Raw genomic sequence first — 17,976 nt, 5'->3', positions numbered from 1 at the left:
TGTGGGAGAAGAATGTGGAAGGCCCTCTGTAGAAGGAGACAGAAATGGAAGCAACAGTGTCAGGGGCAGCCTCCTGAAGTGGGGCAGCAGGAAGGGGAGGGCCAAACATGGTTGGAAAAGGAAAACTCTGCCCTCAGATGGGACCTAACAGAAAGAAAATGGTGTATTGGGAATCAACATTAGTGTCCAGCAGGAGGCCAGCCAGGCACCAGGGTCCAGGGCTCCAGAGTGAGGTCTGAATGGAGAAGGCACAATATTTGGAGTTAGCACATCCACGGTTGTCATGGTAACAAGGATGCAGCATGATGGATGAAGGTGACCCAGGATAGAAGATGGAGATTGGGAAGGCACAGCCCGGCAAGTGAGAGGAGAAGCATCAGCAAGGTGGGAGGAGAGCTCAGGGGGGGTGTTTCCCAGAGGAGGGTGTGGACAGCAGTGTCTGATGCCACTGGCAGATGAGGCAAAGAGCTGCCTGGGAGAAGGTCGCACAGGCAACCAGGAAGTCAGAAACTGGCAGGACAGAGCTGGGATCAGCAGTCAGCTGCTGGGGCTCAGCAGGATGTGGGAGAGGAGGAGCTGGTGTGGGCAGGGGTACATGGCTTGTTGAAGGACTCTTTCTGCCCCTCGTTACTTTCACTGGTGGAATGAGCCAGACTTGGGGCTCCTTTGCGCTAGACTCGGAAACCTTTGTTTTAACCCAGGCGCCTGCTTGAAGTAGATGCAATACCTCCTTTAGTCTGCGGGTGGCAGCACTACATCAAACGACTCACCTAGACCAACTGTGCACAGAGGACTGTTGTGGGAGGTCGGGGTGAGTGGTGGGGAGGAAGGAAAGTTAGTTCTGAAATTGGCTGGTTCGGGAACCTGGAGTGGAGGAAGAGGAAGGGAATTTATGGCTCAAGTCCTGGTTTCGGCACTGACAACCTGTGCTTGCTTCCAGGGGGGCCAATTCCAGTCAAGAGTTCTAACCCCTCCTCCAGTCACACTGAGAGTGTAAAAAAAGTAGCTGTGTCTGAAGTTTTCACCAGCGCACTCCAGGCTGGGCTGGGCTGGCTATGCAATGCAGGCTTGGGAGCAGGAGGAGGGGTCCAGGGAGCTATGGGGTGTGCCCAGCATCTCAGCAGGACTGGACAAGGTTGTGTGTCATTGGCATAAAAAAAAAAAAAATGGGTTCAGACCTTGCTGATGAGGCTCACAGACAAGTGGAAATGGCTTTCCCCAGGTCCTACCCCTCTGAAAAGCAACCCAGGCCCAAATCAAGTTGCATCATGGGAGAAAATAGAACTTTGGAGACTTCTTTTTTTCCTGTTCATTTTTTCTAAAGATTTATTTATTTTTATTGCAAAGTCACACATATAGAGAGGAGAGACAGAGAAAAATATCTTCCTGTTCATTTTTTAAATATTTATTGATGTATTTGAAAGGCAAAGTTACAGAGACAGAAAAGGACAAAGATTTTCTATTCAGTGGTTCACTCCTCAAATCATTGCAAAGACTGGGGCTGGAGTAAGGCTAAAGTTAGGAAGTTGGAATTTCATTCTGGTTTCCTACCTGGATGGCAGGGGCCATCTTCCTCTGCTTTCCCAGGTGCAATTGTAGGGAACTGGATTAGAAATGGAGAAGCTGGGCCTGGCACAGTGGCCTAGCAGCTAAAGTCCTCGCCTTGAACGCACCGGGATCCCATATGGGCGCCGGTTCTAATCCTGGCAGCTCCACTTCCCATCCAGCTCCCTGCTTGTGGCCTGGGAAAGTAGTCGAGGACAGACCTGGAGGAAGTTCCTGGCTCCTGGCTTCGGATCGGCATAGCACCACCGGCCGTTGCGGCTCACTTGGGGAGTGAATCATCGGACGGGAGATCTTCCTTTCTGTCTCTCCTCCTCTCTGTATATCTGACTTTCCAATAAAAAGAAAAAAAAGAAAGAAATGGAGCAGCTGGGACCCATGGGATGCCAGCATCACATAGACAGTGGCCTAACCCACTGTATCATGACACTGGCCTCATCTGTTTTAATTTTTATTTATTTGATTTATGTGGGTTTATTAATTCATTAATTGTTATTACAAAGACAGATTTACAGAGAGAAGGAGACAGAGAGACCCTCCATCCACTAGTTTACTCCTAAATGACTGCAACCGCCAGAGTTGAGCTGATCCAAAGCTAGGAGCTTCCTCTGGGTCACCCATGCAGGTACAGGGTCCCAAGGCATTGAACCAACCTCTACTGCTTTCCCAGGCCATAAGCAAGGAGCTGGATCAGAACTGGAGCAGCCATAATACAAACTGGTGCCCACATGGGATACCGCTGCTTGGAGGTAAACGATTAGTCAGTTGAGCTATTGTGCCAACCCTAATTTTTATTTATTTGGGAAACACAGACAAGAGTTCCCAATCACTTCCAAAATGAGCACAGTGATAACAGCAGGGCCAATTAGAATCTGGAAACCAGGAACTCAATGCAGGTCTCCCATGTAGGAGCAGGGACCAAACTACCTGAGTTGTCTCTTGCTAAATCCTAGGGTGCCAATCAGCAGGAAGCTATAGTCAGAAGCCAGGGTGGATAATCCAACCTGTGCAATGCCATGTGGGATTGACTGTCTTATGTCTAGGCTACGCCCCAGCCCCTGTGGAACTTCCGTGTGGCTTTGCAGTGTTTTCTGCACTTAGCACGTCTGAAGCTTTTTTCTTCCCAGGTCCCCACTTAGCACCCACATTCTGAGCATAGCGCCCTCCTACCTCTTCCCTCCAAGATAAGACAGAGCAGGCTAGAGAACATAGGAGGGGGACCCAGGACTGGATGCCTGGGCTCAACTCCAGGCTCTGCCCTGGCCTGCTGGATCTCAGCTTCCCCAAACGGGCACTGACTTTTAAGGAAGGCTTTTGCCTCACCTTGACCTTCCCTGGCCATTCCTCCTAAGAGCCCACTCCCAAAACAACGATCACTATCTCATGTCTATTTCACTTTCTTCACCACACTTATCACCCTCTGAAATTCTCTTGCTTTTCGTTTACTTCCTGTCTAGACAGTAGTCTATAGTCTACTCCATGTCAGCAAGGACTTTGGGAGAGCCGTTACAATCTTACCTCCTCAAGCGGCACTCAGCACAGGACAGAGATGACCAAACGAGTCTAATGAATGAAGACAGAGCAGAGGGTTCTCTGAACCAAGTCATCGACTCCCCATTTCTCAGCCTGTGCTCAGCTGTGCCTCATCCCCCACCCCTGACATGCGGGGCCTGGCTAAAGGTCTTTCTGGTGGAGTGACAAGGCCTCCAAAGCCCAGCCTGTTTCCAGCCGCCAGGGTCTTTACCAATGCTTTGTGGGGTCACAAAACAGGGATCAGGAGGATTTTCAGATGGAGTTGACTAGCCACATGGTGGCGGGGGTGCCTCCCTCCCTTCCAATCAGCATTTGTCAGGGACAGTGATGCCCACAGACAAGAAGCAAGTGTTTCTCCCCCATCCCTGCAGCCAATCAGGGAGTCTAGGAGAGGAGCTAAGGGGAACTCTGGCAGTGAAGAGGGAGAGGTAAGGCAGACCCCCCATCCCAGTTGTGAGTAAACAGGCAGCTGGGGTGGCTGGCCTCTGGCGCCTGCTGGGTTGTGTTTCCATGCACCTTCCCCCCATCTCCTTCCGGAAATCCTCTGCCACCACCCAGTGTAGAGGCTTTGATGAGGAAAAGAGAGAAATGGCAGGAGAGGTGCCCAGACACCATTTGGGACAAAAACTAATACGTTTATGGAGAATGTTTTTTAAACCCCTTGTGATGTGCAGTGTCGATCTTCTGCCTCACCCCCGTTAGTGAAATCCACCTTGCCAGCTTGTGATGATGCTGTGACACAAACACATCCCAAGTCTCAGTGGCTTGTGAGATCCAGCCACGGGAAGGGCCCCAAGGACCTTCTGCACACCACTCTGTCTGGACATCAGTTTCCTGGAAACCCTCAGTAAGACAAGGGTAGCCATGACCAGGGTAAGAAGACAGACTTTTGGACAAAGAATATGATCTACTGCAAGAGGTAGATAAAAATACACCACAAGGGCACGGGCATGCATCGTAACAGTGCCTGTCCCAGGCTGCAGTACCTGCCCCATGCTGCAGTGCCTGGACTGGATACCCAGCTCCAGCCCCTGACTCTAGTTTCCTGCTAATGCAGACACTGGGAGATGGCAGTGAAGGCTCAGTTTACTGCTTCTCACGTGGGAGAACTGCATTGAGCTCCCAACTCCTGGCTGTGGCCTGGCCCAGCTCTGGTCACTGCAGTCATTGGAAAGTGAACCATGGGTGGGAGCTTGTGTGTCTCTTTGTCTTTCAAATAAATAAATAAATAAATAAACATTTTAAAAGATCTAATAGAAGCAGAACTTACATATTTTGGCTGCAGAAAATACTGGGCATATGATTAATATATATGCAGAATTGAAGCTGGGGCCAGGACCGTTAGCATAGTAGGCTAAGTCTCTGTAGTGTTGGCATCCTGGGTAGCATTGATTTGAGTCCTGGCTGCTCTACTTCTGATTAAGTTCCCTGCTGTGGCCTAGGAAAGCAGGGGCTGCTGTTCGCAAGTCTTTGGAACCCTGTATTCACATGGGAGACCAGGAAGAGCCTCCTGGCTTTAGATAAGCTCTGGCCATTTTGGCTACTTGGGGAGTGAACCAGTGGATGGAAGCTCTTTCTCTGTCTTTCCTTCTCTCTATAAATCTGCCTTTCTAATGTAAATAAATGAATATTTTTTAAAAGCACTATGGGATGAACTGTATCCTAAAATTTGGATATTGAATCTCTAACCCCAAATTCTTCAAAATGTGACTTGTTTGGAGGTAGAGACTTTAAAGAGGAAATTGAGTTTTGTCCACTTGTACAGAGATGACACTGTATTAAATATGTAAGTTCTCTGTGTGGGTATTATTGCATAAATTAATAAAATATTCCCTTTAATTAAGTGAAAATGAGGTTGCTAAGATGAGCCCTAATCCAGTGTAGCTGGTGTCCTTGTGAGATGGGGAGACTAGGTCACAGAGAACCATGACATGTGTGTAGGGAGAAATAATTAGCAAAGACACCAGAAGACAGAGGCCACAGGATGAAGTGAGCCCTGCTGAGACTGTGGTCTCTCTTTTTAAGATCATTTTTAAATTTTTTATTTTATTCTTTAATACTGTTCACATAGTTGACAGGGATGCACATCCTTGGGGGCCTCCAATTAGGGTGGGGAGAATGAGACTGTGACCTTGAATTTCCAGCCTCCAGGTCTGGGAGGAAATGAATGCGTGTTGCATAAGCCCCTCTGGTCTGTGGTCTATACTGTGGCAGTCAGAGTGACCAAGACACCAGGCAACCACTGCCACAGTGCTGCTATGCTAAAGGAAGTCACATCTTCAGTGCTCACAAGGAAACCACTCAGATCATCCCAAGGACATGGAGGAAGTTATCTAAATCATGAAACACAGGGCCTGGGTTTCGGTTGGCTCCTCAACATGTAAGCATCGCAGCGTGCGGAGAGCATGCATCCAAGTGAGGAGATGCCACGCTGCCTCGCAGGTCCTGGGCACAGCTTCTGGCCTGGGTTCTAGAAGCCTTCCAGCTCCTGTGCTTGCCATGCAAGGAAGCCCTGCCTAGTGTATCAGAGGATGAGAGTCTCCAAAGAACCGAAAGGGGAATCCTGCCCGCCCATATTGACCACCCCCTCCGTGAGGACAGCAGGCTGAGATGGCACAGCCCAGTCAAAATGCCAGATGACTGCACCCACATAAGTGATCCCAGATGAGGTCAGCAGAATTGCTCAGCCAAGTCCTGCCCACGCTGCTGATCCACAGAATTAAGAAGGCATAAAATGGTGGTTGCTTTAAGCCATTAAGTTTAGAGTGAGTGTCTACATGGCGATAGACAAACAACCCACCAAGCTAAAAGTGTATTTGCTCCTGAGGCCCTATCTGATGATGGCATGGGGGCTCTCATAGCCACGTGTAAGCCCTCCTGGCTGAGTCAGACGAATGTCCAAGAGCAACTGTGGCTTGTGTACTGGTTAATTGTGCATCTGTCTCTCCCAGTGGCTGGATGACCCCAGGACCTTAACTTGTTCTCCTGTGTCTGTTCATCTTGCGTTTTGTGCTGAGCCAGGGACTGGCATACAGCAGGTGCTCTGCAGACACTTGCTCAATCAGTGAAATGCCATGGGACCCATTCACATTACCAAGGCTCCGGCAGCGTCTTACTGCAGCAGTCTCCTAGCTGGCCCCCCACATCCAGGCTGGCTCACTCCAATCCACCTTCCATCCTGAGAAGAACATTTCCTAAAGCGTCAAGCAGTCCCGGTGTGGCCCTAACCAATACCATTCACCGATAACGTTGGCTGTTGTGGCATAGAAGGTAAAACCACCACTTAAAAAAAAAGATTTTACAAAGACGGACTCCCAATGAAACTGTTGGACATATCTAGACAATGGGATGCTGGACTGTCTGATATTGTCTGTACCAGCAATGACAGGGCACATTTAAATAACAGACTGATGGAATAATAACTCCTTATGAAGGACTATACTATTGTAACAATATGGGGAAAATCAGTCAGGGGATGGAAACGGGGTGGGGGAAATCCCAGACTCTATGGAATTGTACCATAAAATTCAAAATTCAAAATAAAAAAATTTAAAGTTTTTATTTTTATTGGAAAAGCTGATTTACAAAGAGAAGGAGAGACAGATAGAAACATCTTCCATCCACTGCTTCATTTCCCAAATGGTCACGCAGCTGGAGCTGAGCTGATCCAAGGCCAGGAGCTTCTTCCAGGTCTCTCATATAGGTCCAAGGTCCCAAGGCTTTGGGCTGTCTTCTGCTGCTTGCCAGGTTATAAGCAGGAAGCTGGGAGGGAAGTAGAGCAGCCAGGACCAAAAACTGGCACCCATCTAGGATTCTGGCATTTGAAGGTAGAGGATTAGTTCATTGAGCCATCATGCTGGACCCAAAGGCACCACTTTGGACACTTGAGTACCATATCCAAGCATCAGCTCCAGTTCTGGCCACTTAGCATCCAATTCAACGCCAGGCTGATAAGTCTGAGAAGCAACAGCAAACGATCCCACATACTTGGATTCCTGCCACCACAGAGGTGATCTAAATGAAGTTACTGGCTCCTGGCTTCAATCTGACCCAGCCCTGGTTGTTGTGGGTATTTGGGGAGTAAACCAACAGATGGAGTCTTTCTCTCTCGCGCTCTCTCTCTCTCTCTCCCTCCCTCCCCCTCCCACCCTCCCTCCCTCTATCACTCTGCCTTTCAAATAAATACAGAAAAAGTATTCCACTGACTCATCACTGCCCTCACAGTTAAGTCTTCACCCTTTGGACTGATTGATGAGACTGCACACCTTAGCCACTAATTCTGAAATCTCATTGTGGACCACTCCCTCCCTTGCTTCCTGAAGACAGGGTTTTCTCTGTCTCTGTCCTGTGCCGCACTCTCTGGGTCTCTCTGAACATGTGCTATGCTGTCTAGCCAGAATGCTCACCACCTCAGTTCCCATGTCTGGTCAAGTTCTTCTCATCTAGTTCACCTAGCAGTGCCTTTTGGTGGCTCCACATTGACATACAGGCAGAGGTTAATGGTTTGGCTGAAGAATCAGAGACAGGGAGCACAGACTTGGGGAAGTGGCCATGAAAAGCCTGAAAGTGTATCTGGATGGACTTTCAGACATGACACAGATGTGAAGATATTCATGTCCCAATTAAAACTTCACCAAGGACCCTAGAGGCGAATGTCCTCGCCTTGCATGCACCAGGATCCCATATGGGTGTCAGTTACTGTCCTGGCTGCTCCACGTCTCAGCCAGCTCCCTGCTTGTGGCCTGGGAAAGTAGTAGAGGATGGCCCAAAGCCTTGGGATCCTGCACCCACGTGGGAGACCCAGAAGAAGCTCCTGGATCCTGACTTCAGATGGGCTTAGCTCTGGCCATTGTGGCCACTTGGGGAATGAACCAGTCGATAGAAGATCTTTCTCTCCTTCTCCATAAATCTGACTATCCAGAGCCATGGCTGGGCTGAAACATCCAACAGCATGAACCAAAATGGGTTGAAAGCCAGCCAAGAAAAGCCACTGTTCCTGCTAGGACAGGAGGTGAACTGAGTAGGGCTGGCTCATGGACCCCCTGGTATGCGCAAAATCTGGCACTGGGAGGGGTTCTGATGGAGGAGCCTGGGCAACTCCTCTGGCAGGACACAGTCCCTGCAGGTAAGCGCAAGAAGCATGATAGGAAACAACCCAGAATAGGCCATGGAAAGTTTCCCACAGGCATACATTTGGCATGGGTCGGGGGCAGACCAGGCTGAATCAGTTCATGTCATCCACTGGCAAATCTGAACACTAGAACAGAGTGTGGGTCAAGCCGGGTATGGTCACGACAAAAACCAGAGCACAATATGGAATGCCAGGGTGAGGTTGCCTGTACTGGATGTGACTGCAACACCCAACCAGCACGCATGAGAACCAGGAAGGGAGGGGGCGGAGCCGGCAGGGGGATTAAGGGGCTGGTCCCCTCGCCGGACAGCTACTCCCACTGGAGAGCATAGGCTGGGATGGGGACAGACCAGACTAAGCAGGGCTACAACACCTGTGCGCCTCATGTGGAATAGATTAGGGAAAAGCCAGGCTGGGCGGATTATTCCTACTGGTGCAAGCATAAATTAGAGTAGGTGAGGGTTGTTTGGGCTTAGCCACAGCATCAGCTGGCAGAAGTTGGCACTGGGGGCTAATTCTGTCAAGTCAAACCACAGAACCACCCGAAGAGTGCATAAACCAGGATAGAGAGAGACCCGGGAGGGAAATAGTGGGCTCCTCCCTCTTGGGTTACTACTCCAGCAGGAGGGCATGAAAACTAGGATGGGGGCTGGGGTGGCTAGACAGAGAGGCACTCAACAACATCCATGAGGGCTGGATAGTTGAGCTGGTTAGATGGAACTAAGCCTTAATACCCATTGACATGTATGAGAGCCAAATGGGATGTGGGACAGACTGGACTAGTCTGCTACACATACTGGCAAACCAGGGTAGGGGGCAGGCCTGGTGGGGGTTATTGTGGGTCGCCCCACTAGGTTGCAGCTCCCACTGGTTTATGTGAGGGCCGAGCATGTGCTGGGCAGGACCAGGCTGGACTGCAACACCCATTGGTTCCAGTGGAAGTAGGGACTGAAAACAGAACCAACCCAGCAATTGCAACCACCAGCTGATTATGGTGATGGACTGTGCCAGGCCCTGTGCTTGCTAGAACATACAAGAATCTGGCCTGGGAATACCTCAAAGTTTCTTTGGGGATCTCCCCAATCAAACTGTTGGACTCAGAACCCTAGCCAAGAAAAGACAGAAGAAAGAACAAGTCAATCAACCACCTCAGCTATATGTTGGCAGCGAAATACTGGGCAAATGGAGACTCTATGATGGACTGTGTCAATCAGTGGATTCTTCAATGACCTCATCGTGCTTGGAGTGGCGAGATTGGCAGCGATTCATAACTGATGAACTGTCAAAACCACTTAGGCAAGTATCTCAGAGCATGCCCCACATCCGGGACTTGGGGTGGGTGGGAAACTGGGTGGGGCTTCTCCCTCAATAACCCCCTTTACCTCAGATACATGAAGGAAACAATATGGAAATAATAGTCTTACCCACTTCCCTATAGCCCTTGAACCTTTTTACCGTAATTAACTATGTAAAGATTGTCAAAAATATAATAATAATAATAAATTAAAATTTAAAAAGAATAAAAAGAAAAAGGAATGTTATAAATAAAAAAATCTGACTGTCCAATAAAAATAAATAAATCTTCAAAAAAAACCCCTCCACCAAGGGGGTATTCATGACAGAGGAGGCTCTTGCTAATAAGTGGACACATTGACACATCCTGTGGATGTCAGTCAGTCTTTGTCTCTGGTTCTTCCAGTGCTTTCCCAGCGTGTTCATGCATGGCAGATCCTATGGTGGCCAGAACAGGCTCTTTATACATTCAACATGAAATCACCTCCCCAAGACAGATTGGCTAACACTACAATGTGTGTCCAATCTGCCAACAGCAAGGACGAATAGTGTAGAATTAGTACACCATCCCCCTGCAGGGGTCCACCTAGCCACCTGGTACAGGTTATGTTGCTGCATCACAGCGCCGGCATGGCGTTTCCTCATGGACACATCTAGAACACAGGCACCCAGGAACCCAGGGGAGGGAAGGAGAGTGACTTTGCTCACCATGATACCAAGTAACCTTATGTCCATGCCCTATGGCCTCTTACAGAAATCATCAGTGCTTCCCTCACCGTAGTGCAGAGCAGTGGTCCTGCATCCATCTTACGGGGCCTACATCAAGTTGTGGCCATGGCTGAATTCCCTTGGGAGCCTCAGAGGGAATCCATTCCCTGACCTGCAGCTTCAGGGACTTTGGGCATTCCTTTGCTTGTAGACACACCATTTCAACCTCTGCTTCTGTCATTCATTCATCTTCTCTTGACATTTGTGGATTTGTGTCCACTGAGTTAAAGTCCCAGATCATGACCCTTAGCTTAATCCCATCTGTAAAGACTGCTTATCCTGAGAGAGTGACCATGGACATGGACTAGAACTTATTGGCTTACAGAGGCTACAATTAGGACCCAGCACAATAGCCTAGTGGCTAAATCCTTGGCTTTCATCCACCAGGATCCCATATGGTTGCTAGTTTCTGTCCCAACTGTTCAACTTCCCATCCAGCTCTTTGGTTGTGGCCTGGGAAAGCAGCAGAAGATGGCCCAAAACCTTGGAACTCTGCACCCACATGGGAGGCCCAGGAGAAGCTCCTGACTGCTGGCTTCTTGGGAAGTGAACCAGTAGATGGAAGACTTTTCTGTCTCTCCTTCTATCTCTGTAAATTTGCCTTTCTAATAAAAATGAATAAATCTTAAAAAAAAAAACCAGAGGCTGGGATTCAGCCCACTCTACCCTCTCACAAACTTGTTTCTGGCTTTTGCAGTGTCAGGCTTGTGAGTTTGAGGGTCTTGGTATTCAAGAGGAATGAGGCAGCCAAGTTTTTCTTGAACTGGAATCAATAGACTGGCCTCATGACCAATCCCCATGACCCAGGGGAACTTGGGTGCTGTTCTACAACAAGGGCAGGGAGGATTACATCTGGATTCTCTAAAATCCCTCTGAGTATGTCCATGTGTGACAGTAATAGCTAGAAAAAGCTAAGGCACCCAAACCTGTAGGATCCCTGAGGGACTCAGACCATACATTAGGGACAATTTGGGTCATCTCACCACGTAAGAAACCTTTCCTATGAGGTTTTGACTGGGGACACAGGAACATGGAAGGGTAGTGGCAGAAGGAAGCTACAGGTACTTGCCATGGTACTGTGACCGGTTCCTGGAAAGAGATCCAATACAGCTGTGCCCATTTTCTCCCTTTCCTCTTTGTGTGTTAGGAGGTGGAGTATAGAACTTAAGCAATTTATTTTTCCTTCTTTATCCTGTTATCATTTTGCATGAAGATTATAAGGGATCTCTAACTTTAGCTTTGCAAGTTGTGACTGAATTACAGAAATAATTCACGTCAGCCAAACATATATTCAGGGACTAACTCTGGGAGCTGGATACACCTGTTAGACAATGGAGACCAGGTGTCTTCTGTATTTGTGGGGAGAGGGTGAGAACATCACCAATATATGAAAGACGTTTTAGTCCAATTGGCTGGAGGCTGCCGTTGTTACATAGAAGTTCAAGTGTGTGTGGCTGTGAGGATATGGACCCTGTCTGTGTTCCATATTGAGCTATTTTCTTTTAGTTTCAAGTGAAACTGGGGATGCAGCTCTATAAACCCCATTACTGCTTTCTTAGCTGGCTTGGACACCAAGTCCCTGGGGGAAGACTGGGAGGCAGGAAGTGAAGACTTCTTTATCAGTAACAGCCAAGTGACAACCATGGATCCCAGCTTCAACTTCTCTACACTCCCAGACAAACCTCTTCATAAGCCCCTCAGTGCCAGCCAAGAAGCCTCCTTGCTGGATCTCTGGGTCTTGACGCCACAGGCTTCCTGCATCACAAGCAGTGGGTAGAATAACCCTAGTCTCCTCCCTATTATGAAAAAAAATTAGGCATAACTTTTTAATTTTTGCATCAAAATAAACTCATTCTGCCTTGTAATGGAATGTCGGAACAGATTCTAGTCTGAGTACTTGGAACGGTAAGACCCCTGTTCAAAAGAAGCATGTACTTGAGCAACATGAATGCTGCCCAATCTGACACAGAAACATCACATTTCCACGAAGCTCGGGTGGAAGAAAGGGAACTTCCCGTTGCTTTATGAAGAATTATGGGGACCACGTCCCAAAGTCCATCCACAGTTTACAAATGGATAACTCATTTAAGAAGGGACTCCTACTGAAAACTTTAATGAAACCAATAAGTTAATAAGTTAACAAAGTGAGGTACTTGCATATCCAAGAACGGGGTGGGGGTGGAGGAATCTTGATCATGAAAGCAGGGAGGGCTCTTCCCGCATCTCCTTTGGTCACAGGGGAATCCCGTTCTCTGTCTCTGAGGGGGTCCAGGGGTGGCTCTACAGGGGCAGGGCAAGGCAGATGCTGACAGCCAGGACAAGCTTCGTCCAGGGCATGATGGTCACATGCAAAGGGCATGTAGGGACAGAGGCTGGGCACCATGGGGCCAAGCCGGAGCCCACTGAAGCCCTGGCACTGGTGCATGCCAGTCTCCAGTATGAGATGCAGGCAATTTGGCCTCAGCCCCTTATTCCCTGGCATCCCCCAAGAGGCTTATCGTCAGCCACCTCCCCTCCTGTCACCTGCAATTGCTCTGCAGAAGAGGAGCAAAGGGGGCAGGGATATGAGAGTGGCACTGGAGCCCTGGAGCAGATTGGGAAATGAGGGGCAGCCAGCAGAAGAGAAGTGGGCGTGAAGGAGGGAGTCAGTGCGCCTGCTGGTACGGCTGCTCCACACAGTACTGTTCTCTCTGGGAGCTACAGGGTCTGCCACTGTGGAAGCTGGAGGCAAACTCGAGAGTCTGCAGGGGCAAGCAGACCCCGGAGGCCTAGGCCTGAGTTGTGCTGTGGGAGCTGCCCAGGAGGGCCCTGGAGGGGAAGGGAAAGTAGAGGCAGCAGCCAGGGCTCCTGACCTGCTTAAAGAAAGGACACTGGGAAAGCTCTGGGGTCAGACCTGGAGGGACGCGGGGTCACCTCCAGGCTCACTCTCCTGCCCAAATTGGTGGCAGGTCTTCTTTTCAGCAGATGCCACCTGGGAGGCCTGACATCAGCTACAGAGGCTGGGAGAGGCTCCGGGCCCAGGGGGCCAAGTGTGTGACTTGTGCGTCAGTGTTGATGGGCTGTGCCTGCGCCAATCCCCCCACACACCTGGAGCATGGTGGGGGGACACTAAGGGAGCAGACATTTGTGCTGTCAGCGGAGAGCCCAAAACAGGGGCCACCCAGTGGCAGGAGGGAATTCCTGGGAGGTGACGCCTGCAAAGGAGATCAGCCCAGGCACTGCCCGGGGTGGGAGTGGGCAGGGGAGAAACAGGCCCCATGCTGCGTGGGGACAGGGTGACAAGCCAAAGGGGATAGGGACCTGGCCAAGCAGCCTGAGACCAGCTACTGCTGGGGGCCATCTCCCAGTGGGAGGGGCAAGGGACCCCATGGGGGTCCACAAAATTGCATATTTAACAGAGTTGCATATATGGTGCCCACCTGCCACGCGGCAGGGTCCTGTGCTTTGTGGGTACTGTGGGGCACCTTGGGCCCACCCCCAAGCGGGGTGGGGTCTTGGCGGGAGGGCTTCCCTGCTCTGTCCAGAGGGCAGGCCAGAGACCTCACCTTGCATAGCTGGAAGCTGAGTCAGGGCCCAGGGCCCCAGCGCTCTGCTCCACTCCAGGGACGGTGCTGCCCCGGCCAGTCGAGCTGCGGTTGGGCCTTGATGGAGCGAGCGTGCAGGGCACGGAGGGAGGGAAGGTACCCCCCACCCAGGGCGTGCCCTCCGTGCAGCCTGGCATCTCGCGCTCCTGGGGCTGGCATGTCGCCCACCCAGGCAGCTCAATACTGCGTGTGGCCTCTCCCCGAGTTCGGGGAGCAAGTTCAAGTAAGAGAGGAGTCCGAGGCCTTGGAGGGCGGGGACCTGGAAGCCGTCCCGTCCTTCCGAGTAGCCCCTCAGTCCATGTTGGTGCTGACCGAGCGGGAGATGCTGAGCGTCTGTGCCGAGACGGAGATGTCCTCGTGGTCCACAGGGCTGTGGTAGTCTGAGGTGATGTCGGGGTCAAAGAGCGGCACTTGCACGGTCCCCAGGCTGGCCGAGGTGCCGGAGCGCAGGCAGCGCGAATAGAAGCCCAGCAGCAGGTCCAGCTTGTGCTCGATGGACTGCACCTGGAGGGGCGGGGCGAGGCCGGGAGGCGGGGCTTGGCCGGGGGCGGAGCCGGGGGAGACGCGCACCGCTCCAGGAAGGGCGGAGCTTAGTCGAAGGAAGCCGAGGCCAAGTCCCGGGACGACTTTGACTTGTGATTGGTTAGGACAGCCCAGGCGATAAAGAGATCACTGAGAGACGCAATTGAGTGGAGTACGGTGGGGTTAAGGCGGGGCCGAGGATGTGAGTACTTAGCAGAGACCTGGGCCTCAGGGGGCGGGGCTGAGGGAGGAGCAGCCCTCCGAGGGCGGGTCTTATCTGTGGGCGGGGCTTCGCATGCGGCGGGGTCTGGCCTGGGGCGGGTGTTCCCTGTGGGCGGGGCTTGGCAGGCCTGGGGCGGGTCTTCGCGTGGGGCGGGGCGGGGCCTGGCCTGGGCCTCGCGGGCGCCACAGGGGCTTCACGGGTGAGGATACTGGGTGGTGCCTCGCCTCGCATGGCGCCTGCGGCCCCCCAGGAATCCCCAGGGTCTCCTCGCAGCCAGTCTGCCAAATGCGCTCACCTGCTTCTCCACCTTGACCACGCGCCCCATCATGCTGATTTCATCCACCGCCTCAGCTTCAGTATGTCCCTTGTCGCCCTTCTCCCGGGCCTTCCGGTCAGCGGACCCCCGGCCCACAATCTGGTCCACCCTTTGGGCAGAGGAAACCTACGTGTTATCTGTGCCCCTGCCTCGCACAGGAACTCTGCGGTACCCGCAGAGAGCGGCCACAGCCTGCACTGGTGGAAAGGGTACGGGCTAGGGGCTACTCTGGGCGCAGGGGAAGGGGCCCCTACCCAGCCGAGCAAAGGCAGGGCACACCCCTGACCTGAGCTATCACCTGACAGAGGAGTGGGAGTTGGGGCTGCAAGGTGAGCACGCCTTGACCTGATCCCACCTGGCTTTTCAGCTCTTCTTCCAGGGCTCTATCTGCCAGCTACCTCCAGTCCTTCTGACCACTAACCTTCTCCACTGGGGCTTTCCCAGCCCCGAGCTCCTAAAGCCACCGCTGCCAGACCCCCAGATGAGCTACATGCCACTGAGTGTGACGACCACCTGACACATCCGATCACCCCTTAGCTCCACATGGATGCCAAGCCCCAGTCCCCCCGCTCCCCCCCCCCCCGCTCCCCTTCGTCCCTGTCACCCTGGCTGATTCCTCTTCTCTTTCTGTACGTCCTTCGAACACCCAGAACTGGGGCTCACGTGTCTTTAATCCCACAATTCTCAGTTCCCCTACATATAGCTGTCAAATCTTTCTCTCTCCCGTGCCTCTCCTCCAAACTCCACACTGCAGTCTGTTGGATCAGCACACCAATTGGACAGCCGAGAGGCATCGCAGCGTGGGCGGGCGCTCCTGAGGGAGACCTACTCACCACCTTCTCCCCACCCACGTGTGGCAACTTACTTTTCCCTTTTGCTCAAGCTAAAGATTCCCAGACTTCATCCTTGACTCCCTTACAGCCCATCAGAATACACTGTGGACTCCACCGCGAAAATGCCGCTGGAATCTGCCCACTGCCCCCACCTTCCAGGCTCCTCCTGGATCAGCCTGCATCCACCCTCACTCCTCCCTCACTCCCCCACAATCGGTGCTTGCTTACCGCAGCACCCAGACAAAGCTCAAACCTTAATCAGTCCTTTGCACAAAGCCTTCCAGAGCTTGCATCTCATCTCGGAGGTGCGCCAGGGGCCCTGCCACAACCTCCGGTGCTCTTCTCCAGTGCCAGCTCTCTGACCTCATCAACTACCTCTCTCTCTGCATACCACACTGGGCTACCCTGCTGTTCCTAAAAGAATACTCCAGCCACCTGCCCCTCTCAACTCCTCGGCACCTGCTGTGCCCTCTGGAAACTCCTCCAGCAGGTACAGGGTTGCCTCCTCAGCGAACCCTCGTTGCTAACCTTTACTGTTCTCTAGCTTTGATTATTGACTAGGGGATACCTGTGTGACCCCTCAGGCCAGCAGCTCTGTGTCCCTCCCCACCACAGCCCTGCCATCTGGCAAATGCATCATGCTCAGTGATTCAGTTTCTGGAGGACATGAATGGGCTATAAAGATGCAAGCCTGCAAAGGAGAATTGTGAGGTGTGGGGTGAGCATTCTTCCTTACTGCTGGCTCTAGGGAAGAGACACAGGTTTCCAGAGACAAGAGCTGGACATTGAAGGCAGCTTGCTTGGGAACTGGGAAGGTGGATAAATTCAGGACCAGGACACAGACATTCTAAAGAAAGTCCCCAGGTGTGCCACCCACAGGACTGGCGCAGAGGACCCAAGCTGGGTGGTGGATCAACCTCAAGACAGGAGCTAGTTCTGGCCTCGCAAGAGACCAAAGCCTGAGACCTGCCCAGGTGGAAAGCCAGGGTTCCCACAGTGGCTCTGAGGATGCACCTGGGGCTCTGACCTCGCCAACAGGGCTAGGCCTCTGCCTTCCTTCCCCTTCCCTGTCCAGTGCCAGCATACCCACCGAGCCTGCAGACTCTTGATCCGGCCCAGCATGTCCAGGTGCCCTGCCGAGTATTGCTCAATGACGTCTTTCACATCATACGGTCGCAGGGTCTCTTTGAATTTCCGTTTGGCCACCAGAAACTTTAGGATCCTGCCGGGAAGAAATGGTCCTATTCCCTCAGGAAACCATTTACCAGCCCTTCTCAGCACTTTTGCTGCCAGGAAGCCTCCTGCTTAGGCCACACAAATAGCCTCCCTCCCTCCCCCACCATGCCCCCAGAGAGAGCTGCCTGGGTTTGAGGCACCTGCAGATGCAGTAGCATTAATTATCCCGGGAGAGCAGGAGCTGGAGTTCTGACTGCCGACAATGAGAGCTGCGGGGAGCAAGGCCTGTATCCCCTCCCCAAACACTTGCTAGCATGGCTCTGCCAGCCTGTGCACGGTGCTGACCATGCTTGTTCCATTGACTGCACTGCGCTGACTTCAAATCTCACTCTGGGGACAGCCCTGGGGGAATCGGACAAAGGGAAGCCAAGAAACCCAAGGAGAGAGACAGGATGAGAGAGCCAGGAGTGACAGGAGGAGGGCTTGGAAACCCAGAGACACAGGTGAGACAGGCAGATGCTGACCCATGGCTGCTGTGGGAGGGAGGGAGTGCACGAGCAAGGAGACGTGGTGGGGGTTGGGGCAGTGAGGGGGCTGCAGCACAGAGGGGCTGGCAGGATACTGCACGCAAGAGGAGAGGGGTTGTGGTGGGCAGCCACACCCACTGCCCACAGGAGCCGTAGAAGCAAGCCCTGCCGGCCGCAACAAACTGCCCCTTGTCTCACCTGCACCTGGGGTGGCCCAGTTCCCAGAGCACACCTTGCAGGGGAGCAGCCAGGGACGCAGTGAAGGGGAGGCTCACCTGACGGAGCGGATGACCGTCTTCACCGCAGGCATGACATCGTCCACCGTGAGCTCACACTGGTAGCTCTTCTCTTCCACCACCTCTTCTGAAGGGCCCTCTGGGAAGACAAGGATGTCCCATGAGTGGAAGCCTAAGGGTCACTCCCAAGGCCCGTGGCTGTTAGAGTCACCAGCAGGAAAACCAAGGCCCCAGGCAATGGTGGTGGTTGGGGGTTTCGCACGAAGACCAG

At 52.3% G+C, this 17,976-nt stretch overlaps 1 protein-coding gene across 1 annotated transcript in view; it reads right to left on the bottom strand.

The window, feature by feature from the left end:
- Positions 1 to 13,411: 13,411 nt before the first annotated feature.
- KCNQ4 (potassium voltage-gated channel subfamily Q member 4) overlaps positions 13,412 to 17,976 on the bottom strand; it is a 50,763-nt gene continuing 46,198 nt past the window's right edge. Inside the window, exons 11-14 of the mRNA XM_004591526.3 lie at positions 17,745 to 17,844; positions 16,857 to 16,988; positions 14,913 to 15,042; positions 13,412 to 14,376 (exon numbers count right to left, since the gene is read on the bottom strand). Coding sequence (XP_004591583.3) covers positions 14,164 to 14,376; positions 14,913 to 15,042; positions 16,857 to 16,988; positions 17,745 to 17,844 — 575 coding nt within the window. The 3' untranslated portion in view covers positions 13,412 to 14,163. The remainder of the gene's footprint in view (positions 14,377 to 14,912; positions 15,043 to 16,856; positions 16,989 to 17,744; positions 17,845 to 17,976) is intronic.

The sequence above is a fragment of the Ochotona princeps genome, chromosome 2 (genome assembly GCF_030435755.1).
Source record: "Ochotona princeps isolate mOchPri1 chromosome 2, mOchPri1.hap1, whole genome shotgun sequence".
NCBI lineage: Eukaryota > Metazoa > Chordata > Mammalia > Lagomorpha > Ochotonidae > Ochotona > Ochotona princeps.
Note: the sequence above shows the minus strand (reverse complement) of the source record. Positions and strands in the feature narration are given on the sequence as shown.